At 42.4% G+C, this 26,153-nt stretch overlaps 1 protein-coding gene across 4 annotated transcripts in view; it reads right to left on the minus strand.

Annotated features, from left to right (window-relative positions):
- Positions 1-26,153, minus strand: part of LOC147017206 (CUB and sushi domain-containing protein 3-like) — an 879,227-nt gene that overhangs the window by 478,125 nt on the left and 374,949 nt on the right. For all 4 annotated transcript variants that reach the window (XM_085846657.1, XM_085846658.1, XM_085846656.1 and 1 more), the window contains one exon: positions 11,908-12,011. In XM_085846657.1, the coding sequence (XP_085702783.1) occupies positions 11,908-12,011 (104 nt within the window). The remainder of the gene's footprint in view (positions 1-11,907; positions 12,012-26,153) is intronic.

Genomic DNA, 26,153 nt, shown 5'->3' on the forward strand with positions numbered 1-26,153 from the left:
TCAGGATGATTGAAGAGCTCAAAGGAATTATTTCCTGATGCACAATCTTAATGAGTTTTAATCAACCTGATTATAATCTACTCCATGTGTTAACAACCACTCTGGACATTGACACCTCTTTCACTCAACAGAGTTAAATCGAGCACAGGGACGATCAAAACATATTTTGTCACATGTCACCTGTCTCCCCACACCTCCCTTTTGCAGGTTTATACAGTAACATAGAACAATCCCGTGTCTCCCAGCAAATGCAATTCTTGTCCATTCTGGAAGATTCATCTGAGAATGTTCCAGCATCTTCACAAATCTCACCAGGCAGTTGCAGGACAATACTGCCATTTTCAGTCAAAATTAGCTCATCACTTCAAGCAGTTTACAATACAATTCACCGATTCATCCTTCAACCAATTATAACATGTAACCATCAATACTAATCATTAATGCATTGGCATTTACTAATGATTATCCACAAATACCACAACATCTATCTTTTAACTGACAAATAAGCCCCACCTTTAGAAAAAATATTATTGCAGACACATATTTTTTTCCAACAGTCAGTTAAAATTAGAGGGTGTAAAACAAACCAAAAAGAAACAATCACAGTTGACTCGTACAATCAGCTCCCACATACTCAGATCCCTTAATGGCTTGAATACAGAAACGATAGTTCTCAAGGAACAATGCCCACTGCATTATCTTCACACTGTCAATCTCCCACTTCTGTATGCACGACAGGGGCTGTTGATCAGTCTGTATGATCAACTAATGTCCGTGGATGTTGTTCTGGAATTTCTCAACAGCAAACACGACAGCGAGACATTCACTTTCTATTGCGGAGTAGTTCCTTTCCCAGGGCAGAATTTCTTGCTGGTATACATTACAGGAAAGGCTCCATCCTTGTACTACTGTAACAACAATGCTCTGATTCCGACATCGGATGCATCCACTTGCACCATGAATGATCTGGCAAAGTCGGGCATCCGTGGTCCAGGGCTTTGTAAAGTAGGTTATTGATCCTTTTAAATTCCCTCTGTTTGGGTGTCTACCACGGAATGTGGCTGACCCTCTTTGGTGAGGTCAGTAAGGGGCACAACTTCATCTGCGCAGTTCAGGATGAACCTCATATAGTACCCCAGCAAGCTCAGGAATGATATAACCTGTTTTTTGTTCATTGGTACTTGGGTTTTTCTGATGCAGGTGAGCTTCTTTTTCTCCATCTGTACCTGCCCCTTTCCCTCTGCCTTGAGAACAGATCTTTGCTGATGTTGACATTCTCATGCGTCTCTCCATCAGCCCTGAGTCTCAATTCCAGCAAGTCTTCATTCGCCATGACACATTCTTCATCACCATCCAGCTCTGGGTCAATGACCGCCATACTGGCCACATCCGGCTGTAACGTGATGTCAGCTGCATTGTCAGCTCTCTCATGATACAACTTCAAAAGTTTGACATGGTAAATTTTGGTCTTTCCTTTGACACAGATCTTGTAGACCATCTGGTTGACGACTTCCTGGATTTCATGTGGTCCTTGCCATTGGAGCGTCAACTTGTTGTGCTCTGTTGTCAGTATCAATCAAACTCTATCCAACCTTGAAACTTCTATCTCTAGTAACCTTATCATAGAAATGCTTCTGACGGTTTCGTGCTGCATACAGACTCTCTCGCACCAGTTGGCAAGTGTCCTCCAGTCGATTACGCACCTCAAGTACATATTGTTAGACATAATGAACCTCAGACATGTTCTCTCCAGTCCGCAATTCCTTCAATAACTGCATGGGCCCTCTTACAGTTCATCCATAGAGTAGCTCAAATGGTGACAACCCAGTACTTGCTTGAGGCAGCTCTCTGTAAGCAAATCGCACCACCTGCAGGTAGCTGTCCCAATCATGTGGTTGCTCTTGACACATCTTCCTCAGCATGCTCTTCAGAACTCCGTTGACCCATTCACAAAGTCCATTGCACCTGGGATTATATGGTGTCATGAAGAGTTGCTTCATCGCAATGAGTTGACACACCTCCTTCATCAGGTCCAATATGCAATTGAGAACCTCGGTCACTCAGTACCTCTTTGTGGGAGTCCTACTCTGGGGAATACTTCCAGCAGTGCTTCCGCGAATCAATACGTCTCAATCTTGGGGAACGCAATTGCTTCAGTTTACCTAGTAGCATTGTCCACAACTGTCAAGATGTACCGGTTGTCCTTATCAAACACTGGGGACAACAGTCCAATCAGGTTCACGGCCACTCTGCGAAAGTGCTACTCCATCAACGGCATGATTCCCAATGGTATCTTGGAAATCCTCCCTTTGGGGATGGTCCTCAGCAGATGTCGAAGGGCTTGCAGAATCTGCTGACATCGCTGGTTATCCATGACCAATGGAAGTTGCTCGATATTCTGTCAGTTTTCTTCTTCATTCCAAGATGACCTCTAAAAATTGATTTGTGTGCCAATTTCATCAGGGCCACCCATTACTTGGTTGGAACAATGATTTGCTTCACCTCGGTCGTGACAGTTGTGTAGATATGGTGTAAGACATCTTTGTGGACTTCGAGCCTGTACTTTCTCTTGTCCCACGTCTGATGATCGATGTTATCCTGCACCTCCTTCCACAGCATTTGAAGTGAGACATCTTCCTTCTGAGCTTGCTCGAGCTCTTACACAGTCACCTTGGGGATGTCAGTTTGTGACACCCTCAATGGTTTGATGTCGTCCAAGTTGCATTTGACCTTTGCCCTGGCCACTGCTGCTTGTATCAGCTGTGGAATCCAGTTTGTGTATGGATCCTTGACCTCTCATGCTCCCAGTATACTACTGATCACAAGATCACAAATGGGGTCCTCCACGCACATGACCTCCACCTCTATATAGTATGGTGTGCCATGTGGATCTTTGCATCTGGATAGTGATGCAATGTACCATCAATCAGCTTGCAGAAGTTGACTTTGTCAGTCATCTGCCTTGTAGTCACTCGGTCTTTCTTCACAGCTGTACCAGTACATCTTGTCTCATATACTGTTACTTTCTGTGAACCCACATAGCCTTCATCCATGGAAATGTTGCCATTGGTGATGTCAGTGGTGGTTTCCTGACAACTGCTGAAGACCACAGGTGTTGACTAAAATCCTCCTTTGGTCACCCAGAACCCTTTAGGACACTTTTGCACAGCTGATGCAGACTGCTCTTTCAGCTCTGGTCTGCACATAACATCTTTCCTCTGGAATTCGTGTACTGTACAGGCTGCCTTCTTTTGTGACTTCATCTGAGCTGTCTTCCTCAATCGACATTTGGCCATCATGTGGCCATTTTTTGTTAAAATAGAAGCATTCCCTTATGCTTCTACAGAATTGGGCCTTCATAGGCTACGTATGAACTGTCCTGCTGGCTCAACTCAACTTCCCCATTGTCTCGGGTTGCTCACCTGCAGTGGCACAACAAGGCTGTACTTATTTTGTGGATATTTTCATTTACGGTTACTTTCCGACGGTTCTGTGATTTTTTTTTGATTTTTTTTTGGTATACCTTGTCGAGACTCGTATGAGAACTAACACACAACGCACATCAAGGGGGGCATGAGACAGGAGGGGAGGGAGTGGGAAGGACAAAATAGTGGGGAACAGAGACATTTGGAGATCTGTGGAAGGGAGAGGGATGGGATGGGGAGCAGGGGGTATACAAGGTGGACATTACAGGGGCTTTCAGGAAGGAAAGCAGGGAATTTGAAGGAGGTGGACTTGGGTGGATTATCGGGGGTAGAAAAGATCGAGGATTTGGATGGGGGATGATAAGAGGTGTTGGTGAACAGCTGTTTTGAAGGCCTGGAGGGAAGAATGGGAATGAATAGAGTGAGGGAGTTTATTCCAAAGGCAGGAAAAAAGAGGAATGAAAGAGTGAAGGTGAGCAGTGATTCGTGATTTTGGTAGTTTTACAGGAAGGGGGTTGTTGGGGGACCTTGAGCCCCCTGCGGAAATGTGGTGGGGACAAATCACAGAGAGAGCAGGGGGGCGAGGCTGGAGAGGAAACGGTAAAAGACAGAAAGACCACCGACCAACCTGTGGTGAGAGAGTGAGAGGCCCAAAGACTCAGCCTCATTGCGGGAGATGCCAATGATCCGAAATGCCTTGGTTTCCACAGCGTGAAGCTGAGAAAGGTGGGAGGCAGGAGCACCAGCCCAAAAGGGAGAGCAGTACTCCATCAAGCTGCGGACAAAAGCTTTGTAAGTGGTCAGGAGCTCAGGTGGGACGAGGAAGGAGTTTGCACGATGGAGGATTCCCAGTCGGCGACTGGCTTTCGAGGCGAGGTTTGAAATGTGGCTTTCCCAGGAAAGGTCATGGCAGATAGTGAGACCCAGAAGCTTGAAAGAAAGGACTTCTTCCAAAGGATTGTTGAAAAAGTGGATGAGGGGTTTCTAAATGGTCCTTTAAAAGAGACATAGTGAGAGTGTGAGATTTGTCCGGATTGAAAGACATGTTCCACGTGTTGGACCAGTTTGTGATTTTACCAGATCTGCAGTGAGCGAAAAAGCTGCTGCTTGCCGGTCTGAGGGATGACCAATGGCACGGCAGAGGGTGGAGTCATCAGCAAAGAGACATAGAGGATTTTCCAGAGAGTCGGACAGATCATTGATGAAAACCAGAAAAAGATCAGGGCCCAGAACGCTACCTTGAGCAACTCCAGCCTGGACAGGAAGGGGGGATGAAAGAACCCCATTTAGGGCCACACGTTTACTGCGACAGGAGAGGAAGTCTCCGAGCCATGAGTGGAGATGGCCTTGGATACCATAGGAAGAGAGTTTGGTGAGAGCAGGGAGCCAGACTGTCAAAAGCACGTGATATATCCAGGGATACGGCTCGGATTTCCTGTCTGGCATTGAGGGCCTCCATCCATTGTTGGGAGAGCAGAAGCAGAATATCCAGGGTAGAGTGACCTGGTCTGAAATCAAATTGATGACCAGAAATCAAGCCATTGGAGAAGAGGAAGGATTTGATGTCTGAAGCGATGATGGATTCCATAACCTTGCTGATGATTTGCAGAAGGCTGATTGGTCTGTAGTTGCAGGGATCTGTTTTTGCAGCTTTTTTGTGCAGGGCAGTAATGTTTTCTGATTTCGAAGCAGATGGCAGATGACCTTGAGCAAATGAGAGGATGAATAGAACAGAGAGAGGGTGAGCAAGAGCAGAAAAGCAGGCTTTGAGGACACGTGGGCTGATGCCATCTGGACTGGTTGCAGAATCTGAGTCGAGGTTTGACAGCAAGCTCTCCACCTTGTCAGGAGAAAAGGGCACAGAGTCCAGGAACAGTTGGGTATGACTGGGTAAGGTGGGTAGAGAAAGCGATGGGCTTTGGACACAAGATTTATCTGCAAACACCGAGTTTAGGCATTCAGCTTTTTCACGTGCGGTATCAGCAGTGCTGCCATTTGAGGTAAGGGAGGGGATGGAGGCGGAACATACACCAGAAACAGATTTGATTAAACGCCACCAGGATTTTGAGGAGGGAGAGAGGTTTGAGAGTTCAGACTTGAGATGAGAAATATGTTGTTTTCTGGCTCTCCTGAGGGTAGATACACACTTGTTCCGAGCTTTATGAAAGGAACTGAGATTGCCCTCGTTTGGCTTTGCTTTCCATGAGGAAAGGCAAGTTGTTTCAGGACAACTGCCTCACCACAAGCTTCAGTGAACCAAGGGCAGGAGGAAGGGTAGGACAACTGAAGACGAGAGGGGATAAATTTGTGCATGAGGGAGAGCAAGTTTCTTTGAAAGAATTCCCAGGATGAGTTGATGTTGGAGAAAGTAGCGATAGGAGACCAGTCTATAAGTTGGATGGCTGCTTGGAGACCCTGCCAGTGGGCTTGAGTGAAATGCCAGACTCGACGGCGGTGAGGTGGTTCTCTGATAATAGCCACAGAGATGTCCACTTTGACATGGACGTGGTCAGAAGAACCGATTGGAGCGGGGGAAGAACAGCAGATATTGTCAGGGAAATTTGTCAAAATCAGATCCAGAAGAGATGGAGTACCATTGGTTGAGATCCGGGTCGGGAAGTTGACCAATTGAGTCAGTCCCAATAAGTCGCAGAAAGCTTTTGCTGAGGTGCCATGACAGGTGAGAGAGGTACCCACACTGAGCCAACTGGCATGATGACAATTGAAGTCACCACATATGAGGAAGAGAGAGTTTGGATGAGAAGATAGAAGTTGGTCCATGTGTTTTGGATAGTGAGGTGAAGATGGAGTCATCATTGTTTGGTGGACGGTACAGTACACATATACACATGAGGTGGGAGTTGAGGGGAAGCCGTAGCCAGAGGTATTCTGGGGGTGTGGGGGAGTGAGGGCAGTGCATGGAGAGTGAGGAATAGAGTCTTTGATGAAGAGAGCAACTCCTCCACCAGGGCGAGGCTCAGGTCTGTCATACCGGAGGAGGGAGTAACCAGGGAGAGATACTTGGGAGTCAGACACGTCTTGGGTGAGGAAAGTTTCTGTTAGGCAGATAATGTCTGGTTTGTCAGTGGCAACCTGCATGGAAAGATCTGAAAGGTTTGAGCGAAGGCCCCGGATATTTGAGGTCCACACTTTTAATGAAGAGGTAGGGGAGGAGGCTTTGGGTGCAGGAGGTGGAGGGGGCGGGGGAGGGTAGGACAACGGACGAGGGGGAGGTAAGGAGGGTTGCTGAAAGTGTGGGGTATTGCAGAATAGCGAGGGGAGGGGGCTGGATGAGGAGGAGAAAAGGCTCTGTGGTGCTGGGAGAGAGGGGGGACAAGAGACAAGGAAGATGGCAGTTGAGGATTTGAGGAGGTGGAGTGAAGAGATGGAGGTGAGAGGGCAGTGGAGGGAGGCAGGTTGGTGGATGAGAGGGGGGCAACTTTGGGATGGAAGAGTGAGGGGGATGAAAGGTGGGAGAAAGGTGAGGGGGAATTTTTGAGAGAGGTGAGAGGGAGGCTTGGAGGGAGAAGAGTGGGATGGTTGCTTTGAGAGTGAGAGTGAGGGGTGAGAGGGGTGAGTTGGCACTGAAGTTGGAAAAAAAGAATGGTTGATGGAAAGCGAGCATCCATGGCAAACTGTGGTTTTTAAAAGTTTTAGGTCAGAGATGCGATTTAACACAATTCTTGATGGATGCAATGAAGGCGAATTCAGAGCATGGAGAGAAGAAGCGCTGTAATAGTTGGATTTTTTAGGCAAGGAATGAAGGAGAGGTCGAAATGAGAGCAGTCTGTTAAAATAGCAGAAGAGAAGTGCATTGTGAAACAGTAAAGAGTACCACATGTGTGAGAGAGGAAGATGAAGCATTATAAGATCGTTTTTGTTGTTAATATTAATGTATGAGAGAGTTCAACAGATTAGGTCATGGAAGTGTAAAAAAAAAAAAAGAAATCGAGGAAGACGAGGAGGAAGTTAAGAGGAAGAAGAAGTAGCAGAATCGGGAGAAGGTGAGCGTGTTGTTGTTGTTGTTGTTGGGTATATATATATATATATATATATATATATATATATATATATTTTTTTTTTTTTGAGATAAGAAAGAGATTAGTTGGGAGAATGGGGGATGTTTTGAAAGTGGGGAGGATGAAAATTGAAGGTAATGGGGAGGATAGAAATTGAAGGAATGGGGAGAAAAAAACAAACAAAGAAACAAAAAAAAACGATCGAACACCGAGTGGAACCGGTAGGCCTCAAATCTAGGACTAGGCCTCAAACACCAAGTAAGAACGTCGACATAAATACTCACAAAATAGCATGATTTTTGAAACAAAACCGAACTAGGAACACACATTAACATGTAGGTGAGAAAATTAAACAGTTAAAACGGGACAAATAACAACCGGAACTTAACTTTGAGAATGTCAGCAGGGAGCCCCGAAGGAGACCTCTTGCCGCTCAAAACCGGAACCGGAAGACTTTTAAAAAGTTTTAGGTCAGTTATGCGATAAAACACATTTCTTAAGAGATGCAATAAAGGCGAATTCAGAAAATGGAGAGAAGAAATGCTGTCACAGTTGGATTTTTTAGGCAAGGTATGAAGGAAAGGTCGAATTGAGAGCAGTCTGTTTAAATAGTAGAAGAGTAGTGCATTATGATACAGTCAAGAGTACCACACATGTGGAAGAGGAAGATGAAGCATTATAAGAGATTGTTTTTGTTATTATTATTATTAATGTATGAGAGAGTTTTCAACAGATTAGGTCATGGAAGTGTTGTCGAAAAAAATCAAGGAAGAAGAAGAAGAGGAAGAAGAAGAGGAGATGAAGAAGAGGAAGAAGAAGAATCGGAGAAAGGTAGCGGTTTTTTTGTTTGTTTTTTTTTAAGATAAGAAATAGAGTGATTCGTTGGGATGGGGGACGTTAAGAAAGTGGGAAAGATAGAAATTGAAGATATTGGGGAGAAAAAAACAAATAAACACAATCGTACACCGAACAAAGGGTAGGCCTCAAGCCTCAAGGATAGGCCTCAAGCACCCAGTTAAACAAGTTTGACGAAATCTCACAAAATAGCACGATTTTTGAAACAAAACCGAACTAGGAACACACAGTAACATGTCGGTGAGAAAATAGAGTTCAAATGGGACAGATAACGACCGGAACTTAACTTTGAGATAGTCAGCAGGGAGCCCCCAAGGAGACCTGCCAATGCTCCAAACCCAGAACTGGAATTTTTTCCCAGTGTATCAGCTTTAATGTAAATCGATAAGAGAAATCTCAGCTTTCTACGTCACATTGAAGGCACCGAACATTAATATCAGTCAGTCAGTGAGTCAGTGGTGAGAATGAGCTTTATATAGAAGATGTATGTACAATTAGAATGTGAGTATGTGTATAAAGTATGTACAATTATAATGTGAGTACATGTATAAAGTATGTACAATTATAATGTGAGTACGTGTATAAAGTATGTACGATAAGAATGTGAGTACGTTTTCTGAATTGTGTACAAGAAGAACGTGAGTACATGTACAAAGTATGTACAATAAGAATGTGAGTTCGTGTACGAAGTATGTACAATAAGAATGTGAGTACGTGTACAAAGTATGTACAATAAGAATGTGAGTACGTGTATGAAGTGTGTACAATTAGAATGTGAGTTCGTGTCCGAAGTATGTACAATAAGAAAGTGAGTACGTGTACGAAGTATGTACAATAAGAATGTGAATACGTGTACGAAGTATGTACAATAAGAATGTGAATACGTGTATGAAGTGTGTACAATAAGAATGTGAGTACATGTATAAAGTATTGTTTTAGTACGTGTACAAAGTATGAACAATAAGAATGTGAGTATGTGTATGACGTATGTATAAGAAGAATGTGAGTACATGCATAAAGGATGTACAATGAGAATGTGAATACGTGTGTAAAGTATGTACAATAAGAATGTGAGTACATGCATAAAGGATGTACAATAAGAATGTGAATACGTGTGTAAAGTATGTATAATAAGAATGTGAGTACATGGATGAAGGATGAACAATGAGAATTTGAGTTTGTGTATAAAGTATGTGCATTTAGAATGCGAGAACATGTATAAATTATTAGTGGGGTATGCTTGCATATTGTAAACAATAATGAACCGTGCTTCCCCATTGTCTTGGGTTGCTCACCTGAATTTGTTTTTTTTCATTTATTTATTTTCAATTTTTTTTCTCATTTATTTATATTTTCATTTATGGGTGCTTTCCGATGGTTGTGTGATTTTTGCTGGTGTATCGGCTTTGATGTCCATTGGCACACAAAATTACTGTGCTTTCCCATTCTCGGGTCACTCCCCTGCATTAATTTTTTCATTTATTTATTTTCATCGATTTATATTTTCATTTACGGATGCTTTCCAACGGTTCTGTGATTATTTTTTTCTGGTATATCAGCTTTGTTGTCCATTGGCACACAAAATTACCGTGCTTCCCCATTATCTCGGGTCGCTCACCTGGATTTTTTTTTCATTTTTTTTATTTTCATTCAGCTATATTTTCATTTACTGATGCTTTCCATTGGTTCAGGGATTTTCCATGTGTGTGGGCTTTGATGTCCATCAGCACACAAAATTACCATGCTTCCCCTGTGTCTTGGGTCGCTCACCTGCATTTATTTTTTTCATTTATTTAAATTTTCATTTACGGAGGCTTTCCAATGGTTCTGTGATTCTTCTCCCTCCCCCACCCCCCCGCAGTGCATCGGCTTCGATATCCGTTGGTATGCGAAATTACCATGCTTCCACATTGCTTCGGGTCATTCAATCATCTGCATTTGTTTTTTGTATTTTATTACCTCCACCACCGAAGGTGAAGGAGGTTATGTTTTCACCCTTTTCTGTGTGTTTGTCTGTCTGTTTGTGTTCAGGATATCTCAAAAAGTTGTGAATGGATCCAGATGAAATTTGGTGGGCAGGTTGGGTGTCTGACAAGGATGAATTGATTAGATTTTGGTGAAGATCCGGATCCGGATAGACCACTAAATTTTTTTAAGTGATTCTTCACCATCGAGAGATAGTGCCAAAAACGATATATAGCACGATAACTCAAAAATCTGTCGAAGAATTTGGATGAAACTTGGTGGACAGGTTAGGTGTGTGACCACAACTAAATGATTCAATTTCGGTGAAGATCCGAAACCGGATCTGGATACGAGATTTCTTTAATTTTTAAAGTGATTCTTCACCATTGAGAGATCAGGCCAAAAACGATATCCACCATAATATTTCAAAAATGTATTGTGCCAAATATGTTCTCGTGGATCAGGCATTATATGGCGGAGGTATGTGCTCTACCGAGTGCTCTTCTAGTTTCTCATTTTTTATTTTCATTAATTTATATCTTTATTTATGGATGCTTTCCCATGGTTATGTGATGCTTCCCGGTGTTTTAGCTTCGATGTCCGTCGGCAGGAAAAATTTCAGCTTTCTAAATTATACGGAAGGTACCAAATTTTAATATCAGTGAGTCAGTGGTTAGAATGAACTTTATATATTAGATACATATATATCAACAAATTCATTCAGTGAACTTTTACCAGTGAATAAATTCCTTTTACCAGTGAACCCATAAGGTATCTATGAAACTGCAGAATAGCGCTCTAAAAAAACTAAGAACATAAAAAGATTTTTCAAACATGTTTGCATTCAGTGCAGTCACTATCTTGAAGCAAAACATTCCACCATTTGTTTGTAAAATTAAAAATTTGACAGTAAACTAATAAGAAGCCATCTTCAAAAGATAAGCAATGTAATTGAAAGCCAAATGTAATTAAAATGGAGGAATATAAGTGAGAGAAGGAAGGATAAGGGTGTTACACAGGAGAAACAAGATAATGGAAAGAGGTTTGGGAGGAGATCAGAGTAAAGGGAAGGGATATGAAGAGAAAATGCATTGGTGTACAATAAAAAGGTGGGATTTGGGGGGGGGGGTGTTAATATGCAGCCGCTTTTGTGAGACATGATGTGGGTATGGCTCTGAATCCTTGTTTTTCTTTGCAAGAGTGAGGATCATGGAAGAGTGAGATATTATTGGGTAAAAAAAACGTAATAAACTGACAATGGGATCGTGGGGCTGGGAATGGATAAAAAAAGCAAGAGCATGAATGAACACAAAGAGATGGAGAGAAAAGCGGAGGAAACACAGTAACCTGCAAGTAAGAGGATCAGAGGGCTGATGGAATTGAGAGAGCTACACCACGTGAGAGGGGTAAACACATTATAAAATAGTTCTCACACAACGAACTTTCATGATTTACCATTCAAAAAATAAGCATGCCAATGTATGCTCATCTATGCATCCTGACCATATTCTGGTATAGACTGGAAAGACAGATAAACATTATGAAAAATGCTTCACAACAAAAAGCACATTCCAGTTGTAGCTGCACAACAAATTTTAAGTTGCTTCACTGGATGTGTGGTGTTCTCGCCTGAGATTACGTACACTTGCAGGACTGTTTTGGGGTCTCCAGCTTCTCCGCCATCCCCCAAGACCAGTGAGTCATAGCCACGTTCAAGGTCAAACTCCTCAAAGTGAATTCGAATAACCTTTGAAAAAAAAAATAATGCATGGTTGGAAAGAAGAGTGATCAGAATAAAACAGAGGGGAAAATCAACTCAGAGACAATGTATGAGAGATTTGTGAGTTTGTCAGAAAGTCCATGGTGAAGTTGACGTAAGTAGTTATGATGGAAGGAAAGGCTTGGGAGGGGTGTGCATGAGAGAGAAACAAAATTAATGGATAATGCGAGTTAAAATTGTTGAAAAAGGCTTTGCCCCAAAGAATACATTTTTTGGGGTAAAAGTGTCGATGCTCATGGAGGAGCGAGAACACAGAACAGAACATTTATATTATGTAGGTGAACCTTCAAAGAAATTGAGCATTTTAACTTTGTGCTTCCAGCTGTCATTTCTGTGATGCCGCCAACTTCCCATGGGTTAATAAGTAAAACCATTACTTTAAGACTGTAGCAGCTGATTGATAAATGTGCTTAATCAACCATATCATACAAATATCGTTAACAAGAAAAGAAAAAAAACTGAACAGGAATTTTACTGAACACAAAGCAAGAAGAATTGACAACTGAAGGGACAACAAAAACAAAAATTCAACCAAAAGAAGGACTGAAAAAAAAAACAAAGGAGAACCGAAGTGTGAGTACAGAGAAAAAAAAATAAAACATTTGCAGGAATACATTCCCTCTGAGTTATAGAGAACAGAAAACAATCGAACATGCTGACGAAGCCGAGATGCTGCAGTTGACTTAAACAGGAAAATGAAGTCAAGTATTACACATTAATTATTATCTCAAGCTGTAATCTATACTAATAAATGTGTGTATGTGTGTGTGTGTGTGTGTGTGTGTGTGTGTGTGTGTGTGTGTGTGTGTGTGTGTGTGTGTGTGTGTCTCCTCCATAACTCCCAAACTATGAAACCTCGCAGCCTGAAGAAACTTCAAAGTAGTGCATGACTGAAAATTGGGTGCTTGGGTTAATTAAAACACCCCTTTTGAAGATAATTAATGGCCTTATCAGGCACATCCTCAGAAACCTTTATCAGGCGCATCATCGGAAAACTTTATCAGGCGCATCGTCAGAAACCTTTATCAGGCGCATCATCGGAAACCTTTCTCAGGCGCATCATCGGAAACCTTTGTCAGGCGCATCGTCTGAAACCTTTATCAGGCGCATCATCGGAAACCTTTATCAGGCGCATCCTCAGAAATCTTTATCAGGCGCATCATCGGAAAACTTTATCAGGCGCATCCTCAGAAACCTTTATCAAGTGCATCATCGGAAACCTTTATCAGGCGCATCTTCAGAAACCTTTATCAGGCGCATCATCGGAAACCTTTATCAGGCGCATCATCGGAAACCTTTATCAGGCGCATCATCGGAAACCTTTATCAGGCGCATCCTCAGAAACCTTTATCAGGCACATCATCGGAAAACTTTATCAGGCGCATCCTCAGAAACCTTTATCAGCTGCATCATCGGAAACCTTTATCAGGCGCATCTTCAGAAACCTTTATCAGGCGCATCCTCAGAAACCTTTATCAGGCGCATCATCGGAAGCCTTTATCAGGCGCATCCTCAGAAACCTTTATCAGGCGCATCTTCAGAAACCTTTATCAGGCGCATCATCGGAAACCTTTATCAGGCGCATCCTCAGAAACCTTTATCAGGCGCATCCTCAGAAACCTTTATCAGGCGCATCCTCAGAAACCTTTATCAGGCGCATCCTCAGAAACCTTTATCAGGCGCATCCTCAGAAACCTTTATCAGGCGCATCCTCAGAAACCTTTATCAGGCGCATCCTCAGAAACCTTTATCAGGCGCATCCTCAGAAACCTTTATCAGGCGCATCCTCAGAAACCTTTATCAGGCGCATCATCGGAAACCTTTTTCAGGCGCATCTTCAGACGCCTTAGTGCCTCGACAGGGTCTCAAGATGCATGCATTCTTGGTAACCTCGCTCTTCCTCATGGGGGGGGGGAGGGTCTAATTCACCACTTTGTTCGGCCTGCTCAATAATTCCTTGAGATGGAGCAGGCAGCAATGGTTTATTAATGATAAAGCGCTCAAAATGTTTTTCTTCACTTTCCTCACTCATATCATCGTAAGCCTTATCTACTAAACCAAGGAATCGCTGCATACATCGCATTTGTAATTGCTATAGTTTTCAAATTAGGAGCTTGGACTGATTTCACGCATTATATGATGCGATTTTCCATGATTTACTCTCACGGACGAATTAAAGTAAATAATCGAAACATAATTTGAGTTTGGAGGATCGGATCATGTGGACCATTATAACTCAAAATCTGGAGTGAAATCTGAAGATTTGAAGAAATCAGCGATGTTTCGTTTTTTTGTGAGTATGTGCCATCACCAATCAGCTTGCTATCGCTTGCCAAGTCAGCTGTTCGTTATCAACCATTTCAATTGAGTGCATAAAGCCACATGCCAAACGCCCTACACAACTACAGTTGAAAGCGGTACATTTTGTAACGAGATCAGGATGTTCAGTTGGCAGCGGCGGAAGGTGGTACATATGGGTAGATTTGGATCTGTAAGGGACTCTCCGTGGGTGTGTGTGCATGCCTGGTTACGGGTGCCGTGGTGGCAAAGTTTCATCCCATGTCTTATGATGATGATTGGTGGTGGAGAATTTAACATTTAACTTCAGCAGTGTACAAGTGATCACGTTTTCCTTTGTCCTAATCACTTTCAAAATAATTGGTTATTTTATATGAATCGGGTATTCTTTATATAAGTTACATCGTTTCTCTTTGAGAGTTTCAAAGCAAAATATATTTGATGAATGAGGTACCCAACCGTGCTGTGCATGGGAGGGGCTGGACAGCCGGTTCCTGAGGACCTGGGCAAAAAATGACGAAACTACAAATGCCGAATCTGCGAATGTCATGGGTGGAACCCCTCACATTATTTACTGAATATCTTTTCAACTCAATCTCTCTATTTTCATTCCACACAGCAACAGTCCAATCACAAATTAAGACTATATCATTAATATAACAAAATCCAATATTACAAACACGAGGAAGGTAAATGAAGAGAAACGCCATTCTGAGATGACATCCGAATCGGGAGCAGCTTCGTATGGATCAAATGTCAAAATCATAATTTTATTAAGGTATTTAAGAAATTTCCCATCCCCCATAGGACACCGGTTGGGACCCTAAAACGTTCCACAGAAGGTTTGGCAAGGCTAGCCAGAAAACTGGGGGAGGGCTCAAGGTCAGACGGGTGGACAGACACTCCTACTTTTCAATGTAGATAGCACCTGATTTCCAAGCCATTCGCCATATTAACGTGTTTTCCAAATTACAGACCCAAATGTTTTTCCAGCCCTCACATGACAAGTGTGTGTGTGTGTGTGTGTGTGTGTGTGTGTGTGTGTGTGTGTGTGTGTGTGTGTGTGTGTGTGTGTGTGTGTGTGTGTGTGTGTGTGTGTGTGTGTGTGTGTGGTTTGTGTGTGTGTGTGTGGTTTGTGTGTGTGTTTATGTTGTTCATAAAGCATAACATATTCTCCATGCAAACTCGCCTATCCCCACCCCTCCCTCTCTTTGTCCCATCCTCGCTCCACCCCCTCCCACTAAAGAGCATCTGTGTGTCTGTGTGTCTGTGTGTCTGTGTGTCTGTGTGTCTGTGTGTCTGTGTGTCTGTGTGTCTGTGTGTCTGTGTGTCTGTGTGTCTGTGTGTCTGTGTGTCTGTCTGTCTGTCTGTCTGTCTGTCTGTCTGTCTGTCTGTCTGTCTCTCTCTCTCTCTCTCTCTCTCTCTCTCAACGATTGACCATATCCTTGCTCTTCGTGTCCTCACCAAACACAGATGAGAGTTTCAGCAGTGGCTGCTGACAGCTGATGTTTATTTCTGCAAAGTGTTCAATTCAGTGAATCTGGATGCCCTCTGGAGGATTCTTGGTCTTCATGGGGTGCCACCAAAACTGATCAATCTGATGTTTGAACTACACTCTGGTACTGAGAGTGGTGTGAGATGTGGCAATACCATATCTGACATATTTCCAGTTGTTTCTGGAGTTTGTCGGGGTATGTACTGGTCCCAACACTTTTCAGCACTTGTGTGTACTGGATTCTGGGGAGGATGTCAGAGAGATCAAGCTGCAGTGCCTCATTTTGGAATGTCAAGATCTCTGACCATGATTTTGCAGATGAGGCAGTCATCTTTGCGGAAACCCTGCATATCCTTTTGGGGGCCCTCGAGATGCTGAATGAGGAGTCAAAGCCACTGGGATTACGGGTTTCCTGGGTCAAAACCGGAATCTAGGCTTTCATTGACATCTTGGGTGCTGCTATGTTTTCTGTACCTGTTTGTGGTGAGGATGTTGAGGTCATGGAAATTTTCTTGCTTTGTCAGTGACATTCATGTTTCTGCTGGCTGTGAGCCAGAGGTCAATGGACATCTGGGTCGGGCCTGGGGAGTCATGGATTCACTGGGTCATTGGGTGTGGTGCTGTCGGTACCTGTGCAGGACGACGAAAGTCCAAGTCTTCAGGTCATTGGTGCTTCCAGACTTGTTCTACGGGTGTGAGACTTGGACTCTAACCAGGAATCTGAGATGGAGACTTAATTCCTTTGGTACAAGGTCTCTTTGCAGAATCCTTGGCTACCGCTGGTCAGACTTTGTGTCCAATGAGTGGTTGCTGAGAGACTCAAATGAGATTTTTTTTACCTGCATAGTCCGTGAGTGTCAGCTGCAGCTGGTATGGAACTGTGGCTCATTTTACTGATGCTGATCCTGCTCACCAGATTCTCTCCAATGCGCCTACCATGTGCCTCGTTGATGCAGCAGGAAGATCAGCATCTCAAAGAGATGGGGATGGGCCAGGCATCTGCCTTGGGGATGGACAGACGGAGTCCCATGGAGTACCAGAGGAAAGTGGATGCAGGGACGTGCTGCTCTGGCACATGCTCCCATAATCACTTCTAAAAATCTAACGTGCAGAAAAATCTAAAAAAAATCTAAAAAAATCTAACTGACCTAACGTGCAGAACACCTGAATGCAAGTTTCCATGTTGCATAATTGCCTCATGCAATAATCACTCAGCACATGCAACACATGCACCCTTTGATTTTTAGAAGTGATGCGATGCAATCTGATCAAATTTGAGATATTCTTTCCAAAACAGCAGATTGTGGATAATCGAAAAAAACAAAAAGATTACATTCTTTAACTAGAAGGGTACTCAGTAGAGTGCAAATCTCCACCACATAATGCCTGATTCAAGCGAACATTTCGAGCCCATTACATTTTTGGAATATCATGCGAAAAAATAGTTTTTGGCCCTTTCTCTCAATTGTGAAGAATCACTTAAAAAATTAAATAATTCTCGTAAACAGATTCGGATTCAGATCTTCACCAAAATCTAATCAATTCGTCCATGTCACTCACCCAACATGTCCAACAAGTTTTGTCCGAATCCGTCCAAAACTTTCTGAGATATCATGCTGCTTATCGTTTTTGACTCTACCTCTCAAAGGTGAAGAATCACTTAAAAATTCTTGTAGTCGGATCCTGATCCAGATCGTCACCAAAATCTAATCATTTCATCCTTGTTACACCCCCATCCTGTCCACAAAATTTCATCCGAATCTGTCCTCAATTTTTTGAGATTTCCTGTACACAAACAAACAGACAAACAAGCAGTCATTGACTGGTACTTACGAAATCGTCAACTTGACCTCTGACCTTGTCTCATAAAAGCTGTCTCTCGAGAAGGTAGCGACGCAAACCAGAAGTTTCTACGATGATTCTGTACCAAACCATCAAAAATCGAATGTTTGACCTCACTGTGACCTTGACCTTTGACCGATTTTGACCAAAATTGAATCAGCGCTAGCCAGCACCCTCCTGAATCACGTGGTGTAATTTGACATTGGTAGCTTCTTCCGTTCTCGAGTTATCGTGCCTACAAACAAACACATAAACACACAAACACACACACACACACACAAACACACACAAACACACACACACACACACACACAAACACACACACACACACACACAGGATGGAAGTCATCAATATACTTACGAAATCTTTAGATTTCGTAAGTAACAAACACAGACAGAAATGGGTGAAAACATTACCTCCTTCACCTTCGGTGGCAGAGGTAACAATCCATAACAATGCAATGTCATTCAGAAAATGGGAGGAATCAAATCATTGGACACTTTCAAGCAGGATCTTATGTAAGCCATTTTACATGAGAAGAGGAACAGGATGATGACCTCAGAAGATATTATGAAGCTATTGGATCAACAAGAGATTTCCAAGGAAAACGACTTGTGCTCAGGACCAATACATTTGCATGACCCGCATTTACGCAATTGGTTTCAAACTGCCCAGACTACTGTAAACACATTTTACTGATTTAGTCATCACCCAATCCAGAAGGGAAGATCTGCCATTGTCAGAAATCCTGGTGACAAAGTTTACAGATTTAGTTGTAGTTGTTGTTTTGAAGATATAAAATGTTGAGGTTGAGGTTTTCCTTCATTTCTGTACAATTCCACATCTCTTAACCAATCTCAGCCAAATTTTGCACACTTGCTGAGGGTACCCAGCATCAGGTCATGGGCATAACCCCCTCCCCCCTCTGAAAAAGAATTCCCCCGGTGCCCACGTTACAATGATTAAAATATTTTTTCAGACCGGCATCTGACCTTGACCTTCAACATTTCGGGATGGGGGTGTATATTAATAAAATGTGTCCCCATCTACCAACACCCATAAAACTCAACATCATGAAAATCGAAGGAAAATTATTGAAGTTATGAGTAAAAAAGTGTTTCTTTGTTAATTAGGTCACAATCCAAAAATGACCTTAAAATTAAGCAAAGGTAAAAAATTATGCCAACCCCACATTCTTTTTATTCCCATTATTATGCCAAATTTCATTTCCAAAGTCCCAGCCAGTTCTGAGATACAGTCCACACATTGGCAGAAAAAAAAGAGAGGAATAGTAATAAATAAAAAATACCTAATCAGTGGTTTAGTATTCCGAGGGGTCTAGGATTGGGGGCAGTAATTGTAGAAACAAACTCCACAATCGGTATCCACCTCCCCCTATCCTGTTCGGAGAAGGTTAAATACAGGCAAGTGCAGCCATTCTCATGTCACCTGTGATGGAATGTTGTTGCATCCAATTTTACCAGGTCAACTCAAGAGGAAACAATCAGGTAAGCAACTTTTAAATCACGCTCCCAACTCTCACAAAATCAGGATCAAAGATTTGACTCATTAATATTTGACTTTAAGAATATCGATTGTAGTTATGTTGCATTGTTGCTTTGGTCACACTCAAATAAAGACGTATTCGCAGCATACACCGGTGAGACCAATGGAAGGAAGAAAAGATCAAACAACGTCTTATAGCAGCAGACGGCGGGGACATAGTAATGTCTGTAGTCGCACTGATCTACCGTTGTCATTAAATTCACCAAGGATACAGCAATGGTTGTAATTATATCCAGCAGGGAAATAATGGTTTTAACTGTATTCAGCACGTTTACTACTCCCTGCTTAGCCATTTTTCAACAGATATGAAAACAATTAATGACAACTCACTAACTATTTTATGAAAATTTCAAATTAACATTCCAAAATTTTGCACGTGCTGCATTCAAGGAATTCTAATCCAAATTACCTGAAGAGATTGCATAACAAAGTGAAAGATTACACTGAATGTGGACAATTTCAGAATACTTAAAACTTTGGAGTATATTGTGCCTGTTCTGTTTTAATACACTTCTACCATTCTTGCAAGTCTCCTTGCATGAGCATGCCAACTCGAGGGAAACGCCGAGCCAAAATTGGGCAATTGTTTTGATTCCACTTTTTTGTAGACTTTGAACTCCAAGAAAAGAGTGCTTTAAAAGTGATAGATTTCTAAAAGCTCTTGGTTTTTATCATGGTGCTGTCTAAAAGCTGTACTCAATGCTAAATTGGAAAGGTCTAGAAAAATTGTAAGGTGAATATCAAACTACCAGAAAGCTGTGACATCATAAGAAATTCAGGTTCATCACGAAAATCACAAGACATTTTGCTTTGTCCAACGGTGATGATTTTAAACTATTAATGCCTTTAAAAATGAGCAAATTCATCATGACAAGTCTCCCTGGAATTGCGATTTAAGGATGCTGCTTTAATGAATTTAGTACAACCATAGAGCAACTTTTTATTTTGCAACCTTCCAATGGTGTTTCAGTAGGATCGTTGCAGGAATAACTCGAAGGTCACTCGGTAGAGGACATACCTCCGTGCCATAATGCCTGATCCATGAAAACATATCGTGCCCGATGCATTTTTGAAATATCATGCTATATATCGTTTTTGAGTTCCATCTCTCAATGATGAAAAATCACTTTGAAAATTCTTGTTGGCGGATCCGGATTTGGATCTTCACCAATATTGAAACAATTCTTCCTTGTCACACACCCAACATGTCCACCAAGTTTCATATCGTTCACAACTTTTTGAGATATCGTGCTATATATCGGTTTAGCCCTATCTCTCAATGGTGAAGAATTACTTTTTTAAAATTCTCGCAGTCAGATCAGGATACGGATCGTCACCAAAATCGAATCAGTTTATCCTTGCCATACACTGAACCTGTCCACAAAATTTCATCCAGACCCATCAACAACTTTTTGAGATATCGTGTACACAAAAAAAGAAAACCAGACAAAAGGGATGAAAACATAACCTCCTTCACCTCCGGTGGCGGAGGTCAAAAGGGGAGCAAAAAGCATTGTTTCAATTGAATAGGTCACCAGAACAGGATATTTGAATGATAAACCATGAAGCATGCTTTCTATCTCAAGCAGCATACCCATCAAGCTTTTTATTTTCTTTAAATTCCTGCTTTTAACCTTCAGCTTTGTTTTTAACTCTCCTGGTCATCGTTGCTGAATAGAAAATAATGAAGGGGTGACTTGAACATCTGAGCAGAGGTGAGGGTAATTAAAACTGACATGCTATCAGAATGAATTCAACATGACCGAGCACCTATCTCTATGCCTTAAGGTCTCTGATTGGGTGATTTGAACCATTCACGTAAACAGACCATTCATTGCATTTGATGATGTCGGTTACATTCCTCAAAGCATTATTACGGGACCTAGTATCTTCAATGGATCACGTCAACTTGTACCCTTAATGAACATCAACAGCCCTGCAGGAAAATACTTTAAAATTTATTGATTGCATTCTGTATTTACTCATCTGGTCACCCCTTACGAAAGACTCGGAAAGTTTCCATATTACCCTAGCTCTTCCACCTTCGGTGTGAAGCATTCGTTCTTAAACTCTTTTAAGATCCAGGTTTTATTGGGCAGTACTTACAATCATTGATCAGTCATTCCCTTCGTAACCGAAGGTGGACGGAGGTTGTGTTTGTACACCTGTCTGTCTCTCTGTTTGCTAATTGTGAAATCAAAGATTCGCAAGTATATTGGTTGTTATAGTCTGCTCGTCTGTTTGTCTGTTTGACTGTATGTCATCGTTTACAGGTCAGATTTTTACTCCGATCTTCACGAAACGTCACCACCTGCAGAGGGAGTGACAAGCTGGAAACCAATTGTTTTGGAGGTCAATAGGTCAAAAGGTCAAAGGACAAGGTCACATAAATTGTCTATTTTCAACCGATTCACTTGATATCGATGTATATTATGCACATAAAAATGAAAAAAAAACACATGGTGGACAGTGAACCCTCGGCAGTCTTGGCCGACCCCTGTGAGTATTTCAATTAATTACATACTGTTTGAACGTGAGTTGGACCGTGAGTATGTCTATTAATTACTTATATTAATAATTATGGCCTATTAGAAAATACCTTGAAGACATGTAGAGCTTTGGAGCCCTTCCACCTTTTAGAACCCTTAGACCATTAAAGACCCTGAAGACCATCGAGAACCCGAAAATCCCTAAAGACCCCCCAAGCCCCTTTCAGACCCTGAAGACTCTCAAGACACCTGAGACACTAAAGACACCAAATACCAGTGAGACCCTTTAAATCCCAAAGATCCCTAAGACCCTTTAGACCCCAAAGACCAGAAGACCCTCGAAGACTCTTAAGTCTCTATATACCCCCATAAGACCTTCTGTCTTCGGTCCTTTTGCAATACCACTTGAGGTTCACCAGTTATAATCAAAAGGCCCCCCCATTGGTAAACCACCTCAGTACCAAGTTAAGAGGGTGCAAAATTGAATTAATTAACCAAGTTAAGAGGGTTGGGTATGTGAATTAATTAATTATATTTCTCTTTCATTTTTTTCACATTCTGCTCATCTTGGTTAGTGGCAGAAGGAAAAGTCCCACATGGCATAGAAAAAGTCACCCCCATTATACTGACAACTGACAACACTGACAACAATTACACCCCCATTATAATCAAATGGGATATTTTTGTGATTTTATTATTGTCAAACCTCAGGAATTTTTCAAGATATCAGATTGAAACTTACACAGCTAATTTGTATGCAGTTGTGGTGGATATGTGTATAAAATCAGGTCAAAATTAGTCAGAGGTCAATGCCATCCAAAACATGTAAAACACCTATGAGGTCACAATTGGAAAATGCACAACATTCCATCATGTAAAACACTTGATTGGTCAAATTTTCCAAAGTACCAAATTTCTGTTTCCATGGGAACCATTGTTTATTTGAATTTTGCAAGTATCATGCCATGCAGGACAAATCTCTTGTTTGTCTGTCTGTCTGTCTGTCTGTCTGTCTGTCTGTGAGAATAATATCTCAATAAGTTTTGGACAGATTCGGTCAAAATTTTTGTGAACAGGTTGGATATGTGACAAGGACAAAAATATTATATTTTAGTGAAGATCCAGATCCGGATCCAGATACTAAAATCTCTTACATGATTCTTCAACCATTGAGAGATGGGGCCAAGAATTATATCTAGCATGATATCTCAAAAAGTTGTGGCAGTATCCGGACAAAACTTGGTGAACCGGTTGGGTGTGTGAAAAGGAAAATTGTTTCAATTTTAGTGAAGATCCAAATCTGGATAGGAGAATTTATTTTTAAAAGTGATTTTTCACTATTGAGAGATGGGGCCAAAAACGACATACCTGTACTGTGCAGCACAATATTTCAAAAAGTTGTGGATGGAGTATGACAAGAACAAGCCAATTCGATTTTGGTTCAGGTATGCATATCCAACCCATCAGTGGGATATAAAACATAAAATGTTCAGCCTGGCGGAGGTATGCGCTCAACCCAGCGCCATTCAAGTTTTCCACTGCGATCATTTACTTTGAGATATAGTGTCAATGGCCTTGTTGCCAAGAAACAAGGTTCATCTTGAACTAGCCACAGGTAATTATTATTTTCTTGGTATCCCTTCTTGTCATTATAAAAGGAAGCATTTTAATGCCCATCCCTAATTGCCTCGAGGGCATGAAGAGTCAACCACAAAGTGTGAACGAACATCAGATATGGACGAGACCAAGCTGAGCATGCAGAATCCCTCTTCCCCAGATGCAATTATTGAGTTGGCTGAGTTTGTGTTGACAAAAGTGATATGGTCATTGTTCGAAGAAAAAGCTCAGTTTTCAAAATGGTTTCAATCCCAATCCTTACTAATGCTGCCTTCAACTGGATTTAATTTTCCTTATAGACCAGTGTCCAAAATACGTAGGGGTGACTGGCAATTCACCCGTAAACCTGGCAAAAATCGCCACTGGAAAAAGAGGAGGGCAGAAATATATTTTACGCACCGCCATTTCTGCAAAATCGACTGCACCGCCAATCATAGTTTTGAAAGGTTCCATTCTTACCAGCAAAAGTCATACAATTAAATATTCCCTAATCTTGTGGTCTCTGAATTCGAGTGACAAAATGAAACCTCAATTCTAAGCTAAGTTTACAATGTCTAACTGTGACAAAAGTACTGTCAGACACCGCCATCTGATTAAAGTTCATCGTAAACTTCGCACATACATACGATGGCCAAGTCCTCTCAGCATGGTGCAGCTCATTCGCTTTGGACCTAATTTAGTCCCTCGGTTCTATACTGAACCTTGTATCCGTGGCTGTGATGGTCCGGAATGCATCGGCGGTGCATGCATTCTGAGGTAATATATGCATGTAATATTGTTTGCAAGTTTGCACATGTAAACTATGCAAACAAACAGTGCACAGGGCATTATTCAGTGGGCACATAGGCTATTATTCAATGGGGTTGTAGGTTTTGTCAGGTCAGGCCAGATCAGATCAGATCTGTGACTTGCTACAGGTATCATGTAAACCAGAACTAATCTGTTCCATGGTCGGGTTGTCGACGACTAAACCTTCTCCCCCACCAGGTTTCCTGGTGAGGAGGGTGTTTGGATATGGACACCCAGCAGGATTAAAAACAAAACCTGTCAAAGCCTGACGAGTGCCAAACTGTGTCTGCAGACGTCCTCCTGCAGTCGGGTTACTTCTGATTAGGAGGTTGGTGGCAGGATTTGCACTCTGGCCACCATAAAACCCTTCATTCCGCAAAACATTCTCGAAACATAAAAAAATGTTAAAACCCACTCCATGGGAGTACCTTCTGTGCAGCCTACCTTCGCAGGGCAGCTCACTGTACGACGGGATTGGGGCAAAGCCTTCGGGACCCCAAATCTTTGATGATCGGAGGAAAACGACGGAGTAACATTCTTGGGTCAGATTGCGGGAGAGTGTGTCGGAGTGGTGCTGAGGTGTTGTTTACCAGACGGCGGTGTCTTTGGGTTAACCTGAGGCGGTCCCTTCGGGTGGGTGCCTGGAATGTCCTATCCCGAAGAGAGGATGATCACCTGTCTCTGTTATCATCTGAGCTCAAGCGTTTGGACATCGGGATTGCAGCTCTCTCTCTGAGGTTCGGAGACCGGATTGCGGCGAGATAATGGTGGGTGGTTACACCTACTATTGGTCTGATCGCTCTGATGGTTACCATGCCCAAGGAGTTGTTGTGGCTGTGTCCAATAAGCTGACTCTGATGATAATTGAGGTAACACCGGTCAACGAGCGCATTATGAGACGAAGGATTCGTCACTCCTTGGGTGTCATTTCCCTGGTCTCTCTCTGTATTTTCTCCGACTGAGGCGAGTGATCTCACCGTGAAGGACACAATCTATGCCACGCTCGAGTCTGTGGTTGATCGGTGTCCCAGAGGAGATACACTTCTAGTCTTGGGGGATTTCAATGCATCGACTGGAACTGATAGGGATGATTATGAGACGTGTGTTGGTCCCCATGGGTCTGTAACTGTGAACCTGAATAGCACTAAGTTCCTTGACTTTGCAAAAAGTCATGGACTTAGGGTGGCTGGTTCATGGTTTCAGCATCCAGAAGCTAAACACTGGACTTGGTATTCCAACGCTGGCAGGGTAACAAAGCCAATTGACCATGTGCTCATTAATGGTCACTGGAGGATGATCCAGAACTGCAGGGTCTACTGCAGTGCTCAGTACGACCAGCTTGGTGTAGCAACTCTTAAGGCCTAAGTCACATTTGCTCTACAGCTAGGATACGGCGGCCGTACCCCCCCCCCCCCTGAATTGACAGAAACGTGCCTCAGGGTGGCCCTACGCCGTATGGCTATCTTTTACAGGCCGTAAGGGTCGCCGTGGAATTATAGCGCGGATTTATAACTTTTTTCATTTCTACGTTGGCCGTAGCAATTCGACAAGCCAAGCTGTGACGTAGATGTGTTCTACATCGACCGACGTAGGGCGTATGGTGGGCTTGCGTTATTCGTGCGGCTGCCGTAGGTTCTTATCAATGAAAAATGAATTTTGCCAACCCCCAAAAAATTACGGCAGCCGCACTATTTCCACGGTCGCCGTAGGGTAGTCCTAAGGCGTCCCTATGTTCACCGTACGTGACCGGCCTTGTGGTCTGTGTCACTACCTGCGGGCAACGCAGGGTCGATGCACGGTTCCCTATGCCCGCCGTGCGTCCTACGTACGGCCTCCGTGGCAGTCTGCGTCGACCGTGCGTCCACTGTGCGCTACCGCTAGAGATCGGAGTATAGGTGTTTGCCTATACTCCGAACTGGTATATTCAGATATATATATATATATATATATATATATATATATATATATATATATATATATATATATATTATAGTTATAGTATATTCAGTTAC

The sequence above is a fragment of the Eptatretus burgeri genome, chromosome 11 (genome assembly GCF_056783735.1).
Source record: "Eptatretus burgeri isolate ZD-2024b chromosome 11, Ebu_testis_v1, whole genome shotgun sequence".
Classification (NCBI taxonomy): domain Eukaryota; kingdom Metazoa; phylum Chordata; class Myxini; order Myxiniformes; family Myxinidae; genus Eptatretus; species Eptatretus burgeri.